Source organism: Hyperolius riggenbachi, chromosome 7, assembly GCF_040937935.1.
Source record: "Hyperolius riggenbachi isolate aHypRig1 chromosome 7, aHypRig1.pri, whole genome shotgun sequence".
Taxonomy (NCBI): domain Eukaryota; kingdom Metazoa; phylum Chordata; class Amphibia; order Anura; family Hyperoliidae; genus Hyperolius; species Hyperolius riggenbachi.
In genome coordinates, this window is record NC_090652.1 from 24027506 (window position 1) to 24048198 (window position 20693).

At 44.4% G+C, this 20693-nt stretch overlaps 1 protein-coding gene across 1 annotated transcript; it reads right to left on the reverse strand.

Moving 5' to 3' along the window:
• Positions 1-575: 575 nt before the first annotated feature.
• Positions 576-20459, reverse strand: LOC137524157 (nicotinamide N-methyltransferase-like). The gene is made up of 3 exons (XM_068243730.1): positions 20285-20459; positions 18911-19118; positions 576-1406 (listed from the first exon to the last, which is right to left on the reverse strand). The coding sequence occupies exons 1-3, from the start codon at positions 20433-20435 to the stop codon at positions 983-985; spliced, it is 783 nt and encodes a 260-aa protein (XP_068099831.1). The 5' UTR covers positions 20436-20459; the 3' UTR covers positions 576-982.
• Positions 20460-20693: the final 234 nt, after the last annotated feature.

The following is a 20693-nucleotide window of genomic DNA, read 5'->3' on the forward strand; positions in this document are numbered from 1 at the left end:
GTCTTGTCTAGATAGAGTTAGTTTGTGCCACAGATATTTGCAATGGCTGCACCAGAGCACAGCACTGAAATGAAGGGCTGGAGGAGGGGAACAGGAAGAGCCTCTTCCCTACTAAGGTGAGTATAAGACCCGAGGTGAGATTTATCACTTCAGGTTCTCTTTAAAGTGCATTGAAACTCCATATTTACAGGAAAAAAATCATCAATGAGAGATAACTTATTTAGTTTACACATCCTGTTGTTTTGAGTGGTCATGATCAGATTTTGGAGAAATGTGATATGAAAAAGGAAAACACATTTTCTGCTGGCTTCCATCTTTACTGTTTCTCTATGATTCCAAAAGTGACGTAATTTCTGTGCCTTTTTTTTTTCAACCCAGCATTGTTAATATTACTTCAGTAGTCACAGTTTACTGTCCTTCTCTCAGCAAACATCACCTAGACCAGGCATGGACAAACTTGGCTCTCCAGCTGTTAAGGAACTACAAGTCCCACAATGCATTTGCCTTTATGAGTCATGACTGTGGCTGTCAGACTCCTGCAATGCATTGTGGGACTTGTAGTTCCTTAACAGCTGGTGGGCCAAGTTTGCCCATGCCTGACCTAGACAATAGACTTATATCACTGCGTAATCTCTTCAATGGGGGGAAGGGATTAAATAATCCTCTGGTCATAGTGTCCTTATCTTATCCAACATATGAAGTTTTCTGTTATTTGTATGCTAAGATAGGCTTATTACTGTATCTAACACCCCCCCCCCCCCCCAAATAAAAATAAAATAAAATAGAATTTCGCTGGCACTGAATAGTCTCTGCAGTTAGGCAAAGGCAACTGGACCAGGTAAAATGAAAGAGGGCATGGAGGACATAGAGGGACCTATTTTAGAAAAAAAGGGGTTGACATATATTTTTGGGGCACTATTTTTTGGGGTAAGTTTTTATTTTTGAATGTTACAAGCCCCTTTAAAATAAAAGGTTTAAGCTACTACTTGGTCTTGCAAGCTGTGATAAACATCAAAGCTTTATAATCAACAAGTTTGCTGTCATGCCTACTCTTCTGCACTGCACAATAATCAATAACAAAGCCCAGCTTGTGGAGGGCATTTTTCACAAAGCTTTCATCAAATGTAAGAATATGACACCTGTCTTCTCCAACTGTGAAATAAGTTGTATTCAATGCTGCCATTAGTATCAGGTGGCCTCCGGGTTTTAGCAGCTTTGAGATCCTTTCCAGGTTCCTCATATAATCATCTTCATCTTGGCTGATGACATCCAATAACCATAAGCTGGTGATGCAGTCGGCAAGTGGAAGCACAACAGGATAAGTTATATTTTCATTTTCAAAGTCACATGATATAACGTGACTAATGGCTGTCTTTAGCTGCATATCCTTGTCTTCAGTTTGGGTACTTATGGGAGGACATAAAAAACAAAAAACAAAACAAACAAAAAACAAAACAAAACACAATTAAGGCTTAAAAGAAAAACTGGGAAATGATAATGATAATAATAATAAAATATATATATAGAAAAGTGCGTGGATATATATATATATAGTCCACGCACTTTTCTCAATATTAATCTCAGTAACTCAATGACCGACTGTACAAGGTTTGAGAACCATGCCATTAACAGTGTAAGAATGGCTGTAGTTTACATTTTCCCAGTGAAATTTGTATTTGTCTCTGCCCACTGATGACCCGGCGTTGCCCGGGTATGTATTTCACTGGTGTTGGCTGCACCCACTTTTTCTAACCATAACACACAATTACTCAATTACTTAATGATCATGTTTGTGAGCTTTGTGGTCTTTGGCATCAATAATTTGCATTGAAATGAAACAAATCTGATTGGCTGCTTGTGGCTCCACCCCTTTTCTTAATTTTGCAGTGACCCAATGACCAACTGTACCAGGTTTGAGGTTTGTGCCATTAACAGTGCAAGAATGGCAGCAATTTTAATATTCCCTTTGAAAATCAACAGGTGAATTTTGATTGGCTTTTTTAAGCTCCATCAACTTTTCTGAATATTAATCCCAGTCACTCAGTAAAAAACTGTGCAAAGTTTGAGAACCCTACCATTAAGAGTGAAGAAGGGCTTCAGTTTATGTTTTCCCAGGGAAATCTTTTTTTTTTTTTTTTTAACAGTTAAATTTTATTGTTTTTTTTGAACATTACACAACTAGAGGAAAAGTGCAAAGCAATGCAAGTACAGTGTCCGCCACAGTAGAAGTTACAACGTGTTCACAGTCCCACCAGACAATAATACATAGGGCCCTTTTCCACTAGCAATCGCTAGCGTTCACGCTTAATGCTAGCGATTGCTGAATCGCAATTACCGCCGATTCCCCGACGTTCGCGGCCGCGATTTTGCTATGCTATGCACTGCATAGCAAAATCGCGGCAAAAGTCGCTCCGCGGCGCGATCGCGATCAAGTAAAAAACGAATCGCGGTAGTGGAAATTACCTACCGCGATTCCCATGTTAAAAAGCAAACCGTAGCGGTTGTAAAATCGCTAGCGGTTTGAGTTTTTGCGATTCAGCCAGCGCAAACGCGCTGGTGGAAAAGGGCCCATAGGAATAATTGAACAATGGTAATTATAACACTTAGAACCTAGTGAGACAGTGCAGGAGCAATTAATGATGAGACGGAAGGACCGACTCGCACTGAGAGGATGAGATAAAGATAAGGAAAGGGCCATAATTAGGGAGATGCCGCAGGTAATTGGCCCATAAGAAAGAAAAGGAAAGAAAAAAGAAAAAAGAAGAAGGTTTGCCCGCCCGCACCCAGCCCAGCACCCACCCCCGATCAACTCAGCATCCATTAGTCAACGATAGGAATGAATTTATCATTAGTAGGGTCTAAGATTTTGTTCTCCCATATACCCCATACTTTGTTTAATTTTTTGGGAGATTTCCTATTTAGGTATGTGGTTCTATATAATGGTAAAGCGTTATTGATTGATTTGGCCCAGGAACCAACTGCTGGGATTGCGTTTTTTTCCAAAATTTTAAAATCTCTTTCCTTGCTTGAAAGCATAATACTTTGAGTAATATTTGCTTATGCTTAGATATATTTTCCGTCTCCAGTTTACCAAGGAGCATTAGACCTATATCCAAAGGAAAGGCCATTTCTAATAAAGTATTAATAGTTAGAAGTATACTTTTCCAAAAAGGAATAATTACCGGGCATAACCAAAATATGTGTATAAAGTCTCCTCTATGTACAAAGCATCTCCAACATCTGTCCGAGTGAGTAGAGTTCATTCTGTTTAGTCTCGCAGGGGTGAGATATATTCTGTGCAGGAATTTGGTTTGAATAAGTTGGTCATTTGTTGATATTACTGTAGAAGGGAACTCCTCTAATATTATTTCCCACTCCTTGTCATTTAGGGAGGGGATATCTGTCTTCCATTTATTATAACATTTTTTCTAATCTAGAATTGTTAGTGTTAAGCAATTCAGAGTAAATGGCAGAAAGAGTCTTGGAGAGGTCTTTGATCAGAAGGAGCTTTTCCAACCTGTCTGTTTGCAAGTCAGGAGGTTGAGAACCGAACTGAGACCTATAAGCATGGTGAAGCTGTAGGTATCTGAACAGGTATTTATTTGGGAGGTCGCATTGGGTCTTGAGTGTATTAAAGGTATGAATAGTTTTATCATGTTGTATGTGGGAGATGTTTTTGATACCGTGTCTCGCCCATAGGGTGGGATCAGGAATGGTAGTGAAGTGTTGGAGGAAGAGATTGCCCCACAGTGGCGTGTAAGGAGAGATGGTGTCGGGATCTAAGAAGGGAACTGTGGCCGTTTTCCAAGCCTTCCATGTGGTTATCATAGCAAGAGTAGTTTGGGGGTTGGCTTTGGGACCTCTGTAAGGTAGGTTTGTAAGTTGTTCGTAGGAGCCCAAGATTGCCGCCTCCACATTCACTGCTGGGTTTGTATCCTCTTGCGAGAACCACCATCTAATGGGTACAAGAAGGGAAGCCCAATAGTATTTTTAAGATTTGGGAGAGCTAATCCACCTCTGGATTTAGGGAGCTGTAATACATCTAAAGCTATTCGGGGTTGTTTTCCCGCCCAGATAAAGGTAAGTATTATTTTGTCAATTTTCTTAAAGAAAGCAGAGGGGAGCCAGACAGGACATTGACGAAAAATGTATGTAAACTTAAGTAAAAAGATCATTTTGATTAGGTTAATCCTACCTATCAATGAAAGTGGAAGTTTATTCCAGATTGCACACCTGGACTCAAGCTGGCGAATGACCGGATCTATATTGAGGTTCTGGTATGTAGAAAGGTCATTGGTCACTTGAATTCCTAGGTATTTAAATTGATTAACTATTAGAAGCGAGGAGTTTGATCACGGTATTGAGTTGGGCTTGACATCTATAGGAAACAAAAGTGATTTATCCCAGTTAATCTTAATACCTGACATAACTCCAAACTCCTCAAAAAGATGGAGAGCTGCATCTAGAGAGGAAAATGGGTCGTTTAAATAGAGAAGTACATCGTCTGCATAAAGGGATATTTTTTCATGTAGTTTGCCAATCATCAAACCCATCACAGAGTTGCATTGTCTGATTTTAGCCGCGATGGGCTCCATAGCTAATGCAACTAAGCCTGGCGACAGGGGGCAACCCTGTCTGGTACCCCACTGCAAACAAAAGAACTGTGAGATTATGTTCCCTGTTTTGATTTTGGCTTTAGGAGAATTATAAAGTAGTTGAACCCACTTGATAAAATTGTTACCGAACCCAAATTTGCGAAGCACCGCCCACAAGTAATCCCATTCAACTGAATCAAACGCTTTTTCAGCGTCTAATGATGCTATTACCCTCTGACCCACGTTAGAATGGGAGGCGACAATATTGGTCAACAACCTACGGATATTGACGTCAGTGCCTTTACCAGGCATAAAGCCTGATTGGTCATGATGTATCAGCTTAAGGATATACATATTTAATCTGGTGGCTAATATTTTAGCTAGCACCTTTGCGTCAGTGTTCAAGAGGGAAATTGGCCTGTATGAGGAGCATTGAGTGGGGTCTTTCCTTGGCTTGGGAATTACTATTATTAAGGCTTCAGCCATTGAGGGTGGTAGGGAGCCCGTATCAAAAGAACGTTGGAGAGTGGATTTTAATTTGGGGGCTTTTAGGTTATTAGGTTGGAGTAAGGGTGATTGGAGCTTCGAGTGCTTCAACGTCCTCTATAGACAATGTAGGTAAAACTATTGTTTCAAGGTAAATTTCTAAGTCTGCGACTGATTTTTGGAGTCGGCTAGAATATAGCTTAGAGTAAAACTGGAAGAAAGTTTTGTTAATTTCGTCAGGATCAGAAGTAATAGTGTGAGAATCACAGCTTATTTGTGTAATTGTAGTCGAACTCCTGGCGTCTCTAGAGAGCCAGGCAAGGATTTTCCCGGCTGGATCCCCATGTTCAAAAATGTTTTGCTTTTGGTCCAGTAGACTCTTTTTAGTAGTATCTAATCTGTACAATTCGAGTGTTTGTAATGCCAACTGCCATTTTTTATAAGTGTCATTATCTTTAGTACTAATAAAGTCTGTTTCTAGGCCCGAAGCAATTTTTTTCCTCCACTGCACTGATGCATGCACCTGTTCTCTAGCAATTTGTATGGCTCCTGCGTATTGCCCTCTTAATACAGCTTTGTTGGCGTCCCATACCATTTGAGGGGAGGTGGAATCGTTGTTTTCTTCCCAATACTGTCTAATTTGTCTTTTTTATAATGTTGTCTATCGTGTCAGCTATCCAATAAGGAGACAGCCTCCACACTTTATCCACTCGCTTTATACTCCCTTGAAATAGCAATTCTAAGGGCGCGTGGTCTGAGATTCCTTTAGGCAGGAAATGGGATGTTTTAACCAGGGATAGCATTTCCTTGGAAGCAAGAGCTAGGTCAATCCTTGAAAGGTTGCCATGAGAGGCCGAGTGACAGGAATAAGCTTTGGTAGTGGGGTGTTTCCATCTCCAAACATCTGAGAGGTTGTATGCTTCTAGCCTGTGTCTAAATACTAATGAGTCTTTGCTAGAAGGCTTAAGGGCTCTTTTCCACTATGAAATGCGATCGCGATTGCGATCGCAATCGCGTTTCAATTTCCACCATGCGATTGCGATTGCGATTGAGCTACTATACTCATTATAGTACAGCTCAATCGCATACAAAACGCGGCAGGACGATGATTGCGCTTTGACCAAAATCGCATTGCAATCGGATCGCACTAATGGAAATTGCTGCTGCAGTTTCCATTAGTTTCCATTAGTTTAAATGTACCTTGCAATTTCCATTAGTGCGATCCGATTGCGATGCGATTTTGGTCAAAGCGCAATCGTCGTCCTGCTGCGTTTTGTATGCGATTGAGCTGGACTATAATGAGTATAGTAGCTCAATCGCAATCGCGATCGCATTTCATAGTGGAAAAGAGCCCTAAGTCTGTCCATGAGAGGATCATGAATGAGATTGAGGTCACCACAAACAATTAGCTTTTGAGAGGGCATTAGTGCCGTGATAGTGATTATCTTGTCAAGAATGGAGATATCTGCAGGAGGTTGTAAATAGACATTTACTACTGTTAACCTCTCTTGATCTACAGTAGCGTTTAAAATTATGTACCTACCACCAGGGTCAATTTTAATTTCGTGTAACTGAAAGGGTAAGGTCTTGCTAATGAGTATTGAGACTCCTCTTGAGTAGGATGAGTATGTAGCGTGGTATGCGTGTGCAATCCAGGGCTTTTTAATTGCTAGAATCTTTCCTCCTGTAAGGTGTGTCTCTTGTAAGAAACATATGTGAGGTGAATGTTGTTTCAGAAAGTTGGTTACTAGTGATCTTTTGATTTTTGAACCTAGACCCCTAACATTCCAAGATAGTAGTTTGACAGTTGACATTTATGTTAAGTGTATTGATAGTAGAGTATAATAAGGGTAGCTAGGCCTTGTGGCGGTGAGGGAGCCCGGGCAGGGAGCAGGCAGGCAAGGAGAGAAAGAGAGAAACTGAAAGGAACAGAGCATAGTACAAGTGAAGTGCAGTAACAAACCCCAAAAAAACCCCACCCTACATCCTGGAGAAAAAAAACCAACATCCGGACGTTTTGGATCCCTATACGTAACTGTATATTAACCACCCTGGCGTTCTGATAAAATCGCCAGGGTGGCTGCGGGAGGGTTTTTTTTAAATAAAAAAAAAACGATTCCATGCAGCCAACTGAAAGTTGGCTGCATGAAAGCCCACTAGAGGGCGCTCCAGAGGCGTTCTTCCGATCGCCTCCGGCGGCCAGAAGTAACACGGAAGGCCGCAATAAGCGGCCTTCCGTGTTTCGCTTACCTCGTCGCCATGGCGATGAGCGGAGTGACGTCATGGACGTCAGCCGACGTCCTGACGTCAGCCGCCTCCGATTCAGCCCTTAGCGCTGGCCGGAACTGTTTGTTCCGGCTACGCTGGGCTCGGGCGGCTGGGGGGACCCTCTTTCGCCGCTGCACGCGGCGGATCGCCACGCTGCAGCGGCGATCGGGCAGCACACGCGGCTGGCAAAGTGCCGGCTGCGTGTGCTGCTTTTTATTTCATTAAAATCGGCCTAGCAGGGCCTGAGCGGCAGCCTCCGGCGGTGTTGGACGAGCTGAGCTCGTCCAGACCGCTCAGGTGGTTAAAGAGCCTTCAGTCTCAAAATAGGACTGGATCAAACACAAACAAATTAAAATATAAAAAACTCAGAGGGGGCGGTAGTGGGCCAAGGTAGAGGTCTGCTACCCAGCTACACCCAGTTGTTATTCTGGGGGTACGACTTGCGTGTAGGGAAATAGGGAGAGGAAAGGGGGGGGGGGGGCGGGTGAGGTTAGAGAAAAAAGGGGAAGGGAGGTAGGAGAGGGGAGGTGGTGGGGATGGTAGGGTGGGAGGGGGGATCCAGGGTCTCATGCTGGGAGGATACAACCTGTATGGAGGCTTAAGACCAGCTAAAAAAAAACAGAAGCATAGCGGTATATAATACTTAGAGCAGTTTGAAGTATACACAGTATATATAATAGTACTTTCCTGGCCAATTACCGCGCAGGCACCTGAAAAAAGAAAGTAACCCGCGCAGAAATGGGCCTGGAAAGCATCATACGTATCGTACATCCTCGTATTCTGGGCGTATATTGATAAGGCATGCTTAGTGAATACTAGCACCCAGAGAGTAAGAGGATATTGAGAGGTGGTCCCAGCCATGCCACCAGAAATAAACAATCCATCAAACGATGCGGGAGGCAATTAATAGTGCCCAGGTGTAAAGTTCCAAACCCCTCAAGTAAAGGATGAGACGTTATGATATAGGTTATTCATGTATTACATATTACCCTGTATTTAAAGATTTTAGAAAGTGTGACCGTCATATTTCAGCTACACAGCTAGGACCCCTCTATATCGTACCTCTAAAAGCGTATGGGAGTTGTACATGTAGGGGGGAATGGTTACTAAACTGTGGGACAGTGAGCCGGCCATCTGGTGTAGACATAATACGTGTGCTACCCCTTGGAGAGCAAGAAGTTATTAGGTTACAGTATGTGATCAGGTTTGTACACAGTACACATAGACTTATTACTTATACACAGTATGATAAGATTAGTCGGCTCAGGCTTCAGCCAAATCCCGCGGCAAAACCCTATCTAACAGAATAGCAGTATTGTGTAATAAAACTGAGGATATCACCCGGGGGAAGGCAGGAAACACCAGCCGTCTCACAGATCAGAACCGGAAAACCAGTACAGCAGCACCACGGGCATGGCACACACAGGAGTGATTGATAACCTAAGCAGTTAGTTAGCATAAGTATAACACTCCAGAAAAAAAACCGGGGCGTAGATTCGGACCGCGGCTGAGCACCTGCCACGTAATAACACAGGAGGACTGATAGTGGTACAACAGAACCATCTAGTGGAAAATCGGTGGCAGCTGTAATAGTCTGTAACATAGTTACCCAATCCACCTAGCAGGGCTCAGCAGCACTGTTCCAATCTATTTAGCAATAAAGGTCCTATCCCGTAGTGTGCAATACCCCCGAGGCAGCGCAAATTAATTGGTACACTAAAAGCCTGCCAGAGGGAATGGAGGACCGTGTAGATTCGTAGTTAGATGTTTTATGTACACCATACACCAATGGGGCTAGATACCATGAGATTGATGATATTGGTATTAGAGGGGGGATTGATGGTAATGGGCGGGGAGGGGAAGGGCAGGGGAATAGGTGTGAGGATAATCAAGGTTTATATTATCTGCTTTTAGTACTGAATTATGAATTACCTAATACAGATTTATAACAAATCGGTAGATTGATAAGCAAGAATGAACTTTTTAAACATAGACTGATGTATAAACCGCATTTCTCTATGCATCTAAAACTGCGCAGGCAATCAGACAAAACAGCATTTAAATGTCATTGAACATTAGGGATGCTCGGAAAATTCCGCGGAATTATAAATTCCGTGATTCCGGCCGGAATTAGGTTAATTCCGATTCCGGTAATCAAAGCGGAATTCCTATACCTCTCAAACGGAATTCCGCGGAAATTTTATAATTCCGACGGAATTTTCCAAAATAGCATAAAAAATTCTTTCTTTCTTTTCCTCCTCCTCCGTACTTTTTGAAAAGCATGCTTATATACCATAGCTGGGATTTGAACCCAGGACGCAGTGTGTAGTAGGTATCTGTCTTAACCTCTAGACCATGACCCACACTACATGCTAAAGCTGGCCTAGCATAAACCATACTACCATTATGATCAATTCGATAGAAAAAGTAGCATGATTAAGGATTTGTACTTTTTGAAAAGCATGCTTATATACCATAGCTGGGATTTGAACCCAGGACATAGTGTGTAGTAGGTATCTGTCTTAACCTCTAGACCATGACCCACACTACATGCTAAAGCTGGCCTAGCATAAACCATACTACCATTATGATCAATTCGATAGAAAAAGTAGCATGATTAAGGATTTGTACTTTTTGAAAAGCATGCTTATATACCATAGCTGGGATTTGAACCCAGGACGTAGTTTGTAGTAGGTATCTGTCTTAACCTCTAGACCATGACCCACACTACATGCTAAAGCTGGCCTAACATAAACCATACTACCATTATAATCAATTCGATAGAAAAAGTAGCATGATTAAGGATTTGTACTTTTTGAAAAGCATGCTTATATACCATAGCTGGGATTTGAACCCAGGATGCAGTGTGTAGTAGGTAGCTGTCTTACCCTCTAGACCATCAACCACACTCAGGGTCAGGTTTTAGCATGTAGTGTGGTCAGAGGTGGGACAAGGTCCTTCAGCACCCAAGGCTGAGACAGCAAAGTGCGCCCCCCCATCCCTCCCACCCCAGCTGTCACACACTGATTGCTATTACACTAAGAGGTGCCCCAGCCCCCCCCCCCCCCCCAACACCTTAATCTCTACTTATCTGGCTTGCAGTCGCTGCCATGTATCACCTTTTCTTATTTCTTTCTGCTTCAAACACAATTGGGAATGACAGCTGAATGAATTGGGCACCCCCTCCTACACTGCGCCCTGAGGCTGCAGCCTCTCCAGCCTCTGCCTCAGCCTGGCCCTGAGTGTGGTTGATGGTCTAGTGGGTAAGACAGATACCTACTACCATGCAGTGTGGTTCATGGTCAAGAGGGTAAGACAGATACCTACTACACACTGCATCCTGGGTTAAAATCCCAGCTATGATATATAAGCATGCTTTTCAAAAAGTACAAATCCTTAATCATGCTACTTTTTCTATCGAATTGATCATAATGGTAGTATGGTTTATGCTAGGCCAGCTTTAGCATGTCATGTGGGTCATGGTCTAGAGGTTAAGACAGATACCTACTACACACTATGTCCTGGGTTCAAATCCCAGCTATGGTATATAAGCTGTTTTGAAAATCTGCAATTCCCTACTGCATGATATAAGAGGATGGATGGGAGGAGGAGAGAGAGATTTTAAAATTTTTCCGGCGGAATTCCGTATATGTGGGACAGCCCCGAATACCGTCGGAATGGAACGGTAACGGAATTTCTATATGACGGAATGCGGAATTGTCCCGGAAACGGAAATGGGCTCTTCCGACCATGCCTGTTAAACATAAAACATTAGAACAATGGAAGTAAATAATTAGCTAACCGCGCTCAAAGCGCAGATCCGGGCACTAGAGCCATAAACACAGCAGTGACAGTCCCCCTGGGAAAGAACGTTGGCGCCTAAAATTCAAAAAGTAGGAAAGGAGCGAAAATATGAACAAGGCGCTTTCCCGCCAGCGTCCGTTGGTGTAGCGCTGAGCGCCAAATAGGGCATAACCTGCAAAAGTATCCGCACCCTGCCTATAGCACCAGGTGTTCCTTTGTACTTCAGCTATGGGATAGCAGTTCATGAATAAAGTGTTATTGGGAAATAAAAATTATGTAGGATTGCTTCCCAGTCAGTTTGTTGCCTAGCTCGATCCATTCCAAACATGAGCATATAATCTTAACAGGTACCAGATATTTTAAGGAAGTCTGCGTGTATGGAGCAGATATCGAAGCTCCGAGCTTGTAATAAGTTTCAGAAGAGCTTTGGCAGACCGACAAAATGAAGGGCCTATATAGGTTAACAGTACCAATGTTTAAGATAAAGGACTATACAGGAGGAGCTGTAGCGAACACCTCAAAGGAAGAGTCTCACCAGGGCTCGTGCTGGGGCTATACGTGATGTATGCCATGACTTGGGGGGCCCTGTTTACTATGCGGGGCTTGAGTATCAAGGGGGAGACAAAGTGCTCCAGTGTGGTATCCTGGGTAGATGAAATTACAGCAATAGGTAGGGTTAGCCAAAAAAATCCCCAAGTGTAGCTACTTATCTGGTTGCTGCGCTGGTCGAGCCTCTAACCAAGTGGTGGCCGCTTCTAGGGGTCTCGAAAAAGATGGTAGATTCCCCGTCCTGGATTCGCAGCTTAGCGGGGAAGAGCATGGCGTATTTTATCTGACGTTCTCTCAGCTTTGCCTTAACATTCTGGAAATTTTTCCTGAGCTTTTGCGTCTCCGTTGTGTAGTCTGGAAATAATATCAGGCGTGCGTTCCCCAGTTTAAGATCCTCCACTTTTCTGGCTGCTGCAAGCATTTCGTCCCGATCTCTATAGTTGAGCATGCGGAAGATCAGCGGCCTTGGATAAGCCCCGGGAGGGCTTTTACATGTCGGGATCCTATGCGCTCTCTCCACTAGAGATGGGCCGAACGGTTCGCCGGCGAACGGTTCCACGCGAACTTCGGTGGTTCGCGTTCGCGTCCCGCTGGCGAACCTTTGCGGAAGTTCGGTTCGCCCCATAATGCACCTTGAGGGTCAACTTTGACCCTCTACATCACAGTCAGCAGGCCCAGTGTAGCCAATTAGGCTACACTAGCCCTTGGAGCCCCACCCCCCCTTATATAAGGCAGGCAGCGCCGGCCATTACGGTCACTCGTGTGCTGCCTGCGTTAGTGAGAGTAGGGCGAGCTGCTGCAGACTGTCTCTCAGGGAAAGATTAGTTAGGCTTAACTTGTTCCTGGCTGGCTGCATACCTGTTCTGTGAACCCACCACTGCATACCTGTACTGTGAACCCACCACTGCATACCTGTTCAGTGAACCTGCCACTGCATACCTGTTCTGTGAACCCATCACTGCATACCTGTTCAGTGAACCTGCCACTGCATACCTGTGCTGTGAACCCACCACTGCATACCTGTTCTGTGAACCCACCACTGCATACCTGTGCTGTGAACCCATCACTGCATACCTGTTCAGTGAACCTGCCACTGCATACCTGTGCTGTGAACCCATCACTGCATACCTGTTCAGTGAACCTGCCACTGCATACCTGTGCTGTGAACCCACCACTGCATACCTGTTCTATGAACCCACCACTGCATACCTGTGCTGTGAACCCACCACTGCATACCTGTTCTGTGAACCCACCACTGCATACCTGTTCTGTGAACCCACCACTGCATACCTGTTCAGTGAACCCACCACTGCATACCTGTTGTGTTCAGTGAACCCGCCACTGCATACCTGTTCTGTTCAGTGGACCCGCCACTGTATACCTGTTTAGTGAACCCGCCACTGCATACCTGTTGTGTTCAGTGAACCTGCCACTGCATACCTGTTCTGTGAACCCGCCACTGTATACCTGTTCTGTTCAGTGAACCCGCCACTGTATACCTGTTCAGTGAACCCGCCACTGCATACCTGTTGTGTTCAGTGAACCCGCCACTGTATACCTGTACTGTTCAGTGAACCCGCCACTGCATACCTGTTCAGTGAACCCGCCACTGCATACCTGTTGTGTTCAGTGAACCCGCCACTGCATACCTGTTGTGTTCAGTGAACCCGCCACTGCATACCTGTTGTGTTCAGTGAACCTGCCACTGTATACCTGTACTGTTCAGTGAACCCGCCACTGCATACCTGTTCTGTTCAGTGAACCTGCCACTGTATACCTGTACTGTTCAGTGAACCCGCCACTGCATACCTGTTGTGTTCAGTGAACCCACCACTGCATACCTGTTCAGTGAACCCACCACTGCATACCTGTTGTGTTCAGTGAACCTGCCACTGCATACCTGTTCTGTGAACCCGCCACTGTATACCTGTTCTGTTCAGTGAACCCGCCACTGTATACCTGTTCAGTGAACCCGCCACTGCATACCTGTTGTGTTCAGTGAACCCGCCACTGTATACCCGTACTGTTCAGTGAACCCACCACTGCATACCTGTTCAGTGAACCCGCCACTGCATACCTGTTGTGTTCAGTGAACCCGCCACTGCATACCTGTTGTGTTCAGTGAACCCGCCACTGTATACCTGTACTGTTCAGTGAACCCGCCGCTGCCGCCGCTGCCCCAAGAAGACTAAGTCGCTCCCAGTCCCTCCACACAGCATGTCTGCATGCAGGCCGCTTGACTACCTTCTCCTCCACCACCAACAGGGTCCGGGACTCCAGGCGGATTGCTGAATTTTTTAGGCCGCTGCTAGCAGCGGCCGCTGTAATATTTTTCTGGTGCGTGTACATGACTGCCTAATTTTTCTGGCTGCACTGCGGGCAGCTGCAACAACAAAAGAAAAGGCATGTACATGCACCCATTCCCCTTCGTGATCATTACCTTGCCGTGGTGAAGGGGCTTGTGTATCACAATGAAGCAATGACCGGCGCCTAGATGAGTGTCTCGGGGGGCACACAAAAGATAATAAGGTCGTTGCTTCATTGTGGTCAGACCAAATTTGATCAGCTGGACAGTCACTGTTCTGTCATTCAGCTACATCAGCCAGGCGACCATATGGGCTGTAAAGCCACCAAAACCTGCACTCTCGCCATGGTGCGCACCAGTCCAGCACGGCCATCACTACACAAACAGCTGTTTGCGGTGCGTTACACGGTGAGTTTGGTGTGTCAGTGTGAAGCAGTACCTTAATTACACTACCTGATTGATGTATACACATGCAAGATGTTTTAAAGCACTTTAGGCCTGTCATTTAGCATTCAATGTGATTTCTGCCCTTAAAACGCTGCTTTGCGTCAAATCCAGATTTTTCCCCGGGACTTTTGGCATGTATCCCACTCCGCCATGCCCCCCTCCAGGTGTTAGACCCCTTGAAACATCTTTTCCATCAGTTTTGTGGCCAGCATAATTATTTTTTTTTTTCAAAGTTCGCATCCCCATTGAAGTCTATTGCGGTTCGCGAACTTTAACGCGAACCGAACGTTACGCGAAAGTTCGCGAACCCGGTTCGCGAACCTAAAATCGGAGGTTCGGCCCATCTCTACTCTCCACAGCAAACTGAGAGGAAAACTTGGCATCGGGCAGAAGTTCCTTGAGAAGGTCTTCCATGTAGGCTGCGACATCTTGGCTTTCCTCTCCCTCAGGCAGCCCCAGCAAATGCAGGTTGTTACGCCTGTTACGATTTTCAGCATCATTTGCGCGGGCTTCAAGCTGGGAGACTCTTCTATTGATTTGAGGTATGTCAGCGTCATGCCTTCTGATGGTGTCCTCGGCATCCGAGGTACGGCGTTCCAGGTCTTTTGTACGGTCTCTAATTACGCCTAAATCTTGACGAAGGAGACCAAATTTGGCCTCCATGTGGTCCATTTTGGTGGTCAGGACGGTTTGACAGGCTTTAATTGCCTCCATGAGCTCGGCCGAGCTTGGCGAAGGAAAGGCGATCTCCACGTGGTCCACCGCCATGTCGTCCGCATGGTCCGGCTTGTTGCTATCAGCATCCTTGGAGTTGGAGCTTGACGCTGGTGAGTTGTCAGCTGGAGGATTACTCTCCCCTTTATCTTTCTTTCCCCTACCTCCCATCTCTCCGTAGGGAGTATAGCGCAGAGAAGTTCTTTGAGGGCGAGCCGGGCCTGGGGAGTGTGAGCATTCAGGTGAGGCCTCGGCGTTTTCCTCAGCCGATGCCGCAGGGGGGACACACCATTCCGCCAGGGTGAATCAGCAGTACTAGCAGTACAGTTTGAGCGTGTTTCTATGTAGTTAGCAAGCCGATGGCTGTGGATTGGAGAAGCTGGGTAGCGGAGCTCAGAGAAGAGACGGCTGGATAAACTGCTTCTATTCACACAATTTTGATGCCAGAAACCCAAAAGCTCACAAACTTGTTCATTGAGTGGCTGTGTGTCAAGGTTGCAAAAAGTGAGTGGAGTCAAAAATAGATTTCCGGGGCATGGCCAAGATGACGTGCTGAGCGGACGCTTGACACACAGCCACTCAATGACCAAGTTTGTGAGCTTTCGGGTTTCTGGCATCAAAATTGTGTGAATAGAAGCAGTTTATCCAGCAAATAAATCTGATTGGCTGTTTGTGGCTTCACCTCTTGAACCCCAGTCACTTAATGACCAACGGTAGCAGGTTTGAGGCCTCTGCCATTAACAGTGTAAGAATGGCAGCAGTTTCAATATTCTCCTTGAAAATCAATAGGTGAATTTTGATTGGATGTTGAGGGCTCCACCCACTTTTCTGAATTATTATCCCAGTCACCCAGTGACCAACTGTGTCAAGTCTGAGAACCCTGCCATTAACAGTGTAAGAATGGCTGCAGTTTATATTTTCCCATGTAAAAGGTTAGTTGTTTTTGGCTGCGCCCACCGTTTGTAACCTTGACATACAATCACTCAATGACCTAGTTTGTGATCTTTGGGGTCCTTGGTATCAATAATTTGTATATTCCCATTGAAATTAAAGAAATCTGATTGGCTGTTTGTGGCTTTGCCCCCTTTCTGAATTAGAACCCCAGTCACCCAGTGACCAACTGTACCAGGTTTCAGGCATCTTAATCTCAATCACCCAGTGACCAAGTGTGCCAAGTTTGAAAACCCTGTGATTAATAGTGTAAGAATGGCAGTTTACTGTGGTGTGGGCGTGACCTCACATGTATCGCACCTCTCGGCTGCTTCCTCGGAGATGATTAATTTTAATTAATTTTTGTGGATACATCTTTCTATAAATATTTACTATTTTTGCATACTATTAGCATGTGTTTGTGCTACTTTTCATGGAGTTATTTTGTTATTGATTGGTTTTGGTTCATTTCCATGACCATGGATTGTTTCTTATTGCTCTACCTTTTTGTATATTGGTAATAACTTAGTACAGCGCTGCGATCTACAGCAGCGCTGTACTGGGGATAGCCGTGTGACACGGCTGTCCCCCTGGGAGGTAAAATTGTGATCCGCTGTCGTAGGCTGAAGCCCATGACAGCCGATCGCGCTGATTAGCTGGCGGCGGGAGGGAGGTTAAAAAAATAAAGAAAAAAATTTAAAATTTATTTAAAAATTGAATAAATACTTATTAAAAAAATAATAATAAACACTGGGGGAGCGATCAGACCCCACCACCAGAGAGCTCTGTTGGTGGGGAGAAAAGAGGGGGGAGGAAATAAATTGTGTGCTGAGTTATGTGGCCCTGCAGTGAGGTCTTAAAGCTGCTGTGGCCCAATTTGTGAAAAAAGGCCTGGTCACTGGGGGGGAGGGGGGGGGGGGGGGGTTAACACCGCGGTCCTTAAGTGGTTAAACATTTACAATGTAGATGTAGGGTAGTAACACATTAGGCAGAATCACATATGCGTTTTCCATAACACATAGTGGAAAACACATATGTGAATCTGCCTAGTGTGTTCCTACCCTGAATGTTTTGTTGTCTCTGTATTGTGGCAGCCTATTAAGTGTCCCTAAATGAAAATACATGAACTATTGACCCTTTTCTATCTGCCTCTGCTCTCAGAAGTTCTATTCTGCCAGAAAAATTTTCATAGCTTTAATTTGCTTATTAGTGAGTGATGTTTACTATATTCCCGACTAGATACCAACAAGACAGCAGCTGTCACTTCCATACCTAGAAATTAACGCTTTTTGGCAGCAAAATAAAACAAGTAAAACAGCCTGGTTATTAATGTTTTGCACTGTACATACACATTTATCTCATCATCTTTTAGTCTTTCAGTACCCCTATGCTCATTTCTCCTGGGAAGGGGGTGGGCATCTGGAGTCCCCTTCTTAAAGTGGACTCCCAGAAGCCACCTCAAACCCCTTCCCCCAGGCATTGATCGCCCCCACCCCTCCTGGGCATCAGAGGGTGGGTAGCCATGGATTGGACAAGGGCTCTGGGAGAGAGAGGGAGGCTTGGCCACCCCTCTCTTTTAGAGCCCCACCCCCTATGCCATAGACCATGCGGGCTGGTATTGCTCAGGCTGGTCCAGGCTCTGCATTCTGACTACCCCAGCCTACATGGGTGACAAGGGGTTAAAATGGCTCAGGAGAGGGTACCCCACATAATTGTATTTTAATGTAACCTTTCAATGTCCAAACCATAGAAACATTTGCCAGGGATCCTTATACATAATATTGCAGCTGTTAGGAAGGTTTCTCAGACAGTGCAGTGTGCGAGGGGAAATTGCTGTTGTTGAGGTAACCAATACATCTGCTGTATTGCATCAATGCCCAGCACTGGAAGGGTTAAGTACAGAAAAGCTTCACAGGACACCAGGCAGCAGAGGGGAGGAGCACTTCACAAATAATTTCTAGCCTGCACTGCTGCGCTATCTGTAGAACTGCAATTAAGCACTTCTTATCAGATTAAGGATGGATTTGCACTTTTCTTAACTGTAGTGCAGCTCTAGAAATTCACACTAAACTGTTACTATTAAGTATGATTTCAGAAGTTTCTAATTATCATGCAGAACAGTTCCTCTGCTGGTTAGAACAGTTTAAGAAGAAAAAACTGTCAGTGATGCTTTACACTTAACACTATCCTTCCTACCCCTACACCTAACCCTATTCTTCCTTCTCCTAGTGCTAAATTATTATTGACATAATAATGCTGTGCCACCACGCCAAACAAATCTATTGCTGAGTGCATCAATTCTGAGCATCTTGACTTACTATAATTGCAATTTGCATTACAGACTATAGAAGTGCCTGTTCCCTTGTTGATCATATTACCATTGCATTGCACTGTCGCTTCCTGAACATAATATCACTGTGCTACTGATCCCAATGAATCTATTGCTGACTTTGCTGTTTCTAAGCACCCCATAGCTTCAATTAACATTGTAGGCTATGGTAGTGCCGATGAAGCCTCCTGCTGCTGATGCCAAAAGTAAGATTTGCCTCCTTTTATATTTTAGAGCCTTATAACACCAATCATATAGCAAATGCATAAGAGTGTATTTTCTAGAGGTGGAGACGGGCAGTTCCATTTGCTTCTATTGCATATGATCACATTGCTCCATACTTCACCAAAACCAGCAGAGGTGCCAAGTGCACTATTTGTCTCCCCTGCATGTGTGAATACATACCTATCTCTCCTTAACTATAAAAAGGGGAAAGTATGAAGTTTTCATCCCTTCTTACATAGCACTTACACAACATCTCACCTCTTTCCCTCTAATTTTGCGGCATGGGCTGATGTGTGCTTCCACTCTATAGCTCCAGTACGAGCGTCCTTCCATTTGCTTGTCTCCATGGTACATCTCTCATTGAGCTTTAGTATAATGATGTCCTTGAAGACATCACAAGATGAATAGAGATGATGAATGAGAGAACCAACACTGACATCCATCAAAACATCTCCTTTTACAAAACCTGCAGAGTTGTTAAAAAACACATTAATTCCATCATAGTCATAGGAATGCTGAAGCAAATGTAATGTATCGGCCATCTGTTCATACATATTTTCAGCAAAAGCAGCAATTTTTTTGTGGATTAACGTGATGCTTATCCTCAGGTGGAGCTGTAATGGGGTACACAGAGTTGCTGCTGAACCGATTACAGTTCCTTAACCTCTAAAAACACAGGCATTAGTTACACATATTCCAATTACCTGATAAACCATGGAATTTCTGTAAAACATGCATATTTTACAGAACCCTCCATGCAATACATCAGATGAACATGACAGACACCTGCCAGCAGGCTCTATTCACCTCCATGTAGGACACCAGCCCTGCCACATGACCAGCTCCAGACTCCATACAAATCAACAGAAACAAGCAAACATTTCCTGGGCATGCTTATAGCCTGAAAGTTGTGTCTAAAGATCTGCAACTGTACCTGTTTAAATGGAAGATCCGAGGAGGATAAAAAAAAAAACCACTTACCTGGGGATTTCTCCAGCCCCTGGCAGCCGTCTTTTGACCTCGTCACATCTCCAGTGGCTCCCTGTCCACACCGGTGGAGAAGTCGACTTTGCCAGGTCGGCTTCCAGGTTGGCTTCTCATGCGCTCTAGGATGATACTCACTGAGTCGCACTGACTTCAATCGGACTGTAATGCACAGGCGCAGAGCTATTGCACCTGTGCAGTACAGTCTGGATGACTTCAGCATGACTAAATGAGATGTGCGTTGGAACTCAAGCAGGCCTCTGGTACCAGAGGGGACCCTGGGCCGTCGGCAGGGAGTGGAGCGGCACGGGCACAGGACGGCTGCCAGGGGCTGGAGGAAGCCCCAGGTAAGTGGATATTTTTTTTTGTTTTTATCCTACTCGGATGTATCCTTTATCACTAAAGACACAGGCATTATTTACAAGTATTTGCAAATACACAATCCCTGCCTAGAGACCCATGATTCCTTCTCTAGTATCTCAAAGCAGGACATGCATTACAACAGAGAATAGATTTTAAGAGATGAAGCAATGTGCAAAGTAAGAGATTTCATTTCTATGAGTGATAGGATCAGATAATGTCCTGTATTTATTAAAAACTCAAGATTGGCTGTTATATTCATATCTGACATTGATTACATATACATACCTGAGCTGAATATATAGTGAAAATTATTCATAGGGAATTTCAAAGTATCATCTGCAAACTCCATGTCTTGCTTGTCATTGTAATATGTTTCAGCATAAGCTCTGCAGTTAAATGCATGCTTATGGTAGATCTTCAGTGGTGGGCAATCCATCTTGTGAGATCTTCTCCAACTCGCTGCTCCAATCTTTGCTTTGTTCATTTGATTGCAGTGTTCCCTTTATAGTCCTACAAAGCCAGGTGGCTACATCTGATGCTGTGTGTCTCCATATTTTACTAAATCTATTTGTTATAGTCATATGTCAACCACAAGGTCTCAGCTGACTAAGTGTTTGATCATCTTCTGGCCAAATAGTAAAACTACACCCTAAAGCATTTTACATATACAAATACATTAGTTTTACACAATTAA

Bases quoted from the DNA above. Each gene is read 5' to 3' on its own strand.
- LOC137524157 (XM_068243730.1), bottom strand. From the start codon at position 20,435: ATGGATTGCCCACCACTGAAGATCTACCATAAGCATGCATTTAACTGC. The intron at 19,119-20,284 runs GTATGTATATGT...ACAACTCTGCAG, and splicing joins TCACTATATATTCAGCTCAG to GTTTTGTAAAAGGAGATGTT. The intron at 1,407-18,910 runs GTGAGATGTTGT...TCCTCCCATAAG, and splicing joins GCAAAATTAGAGGGAAAGAG to TACCCAAACTGAAGACAAGG.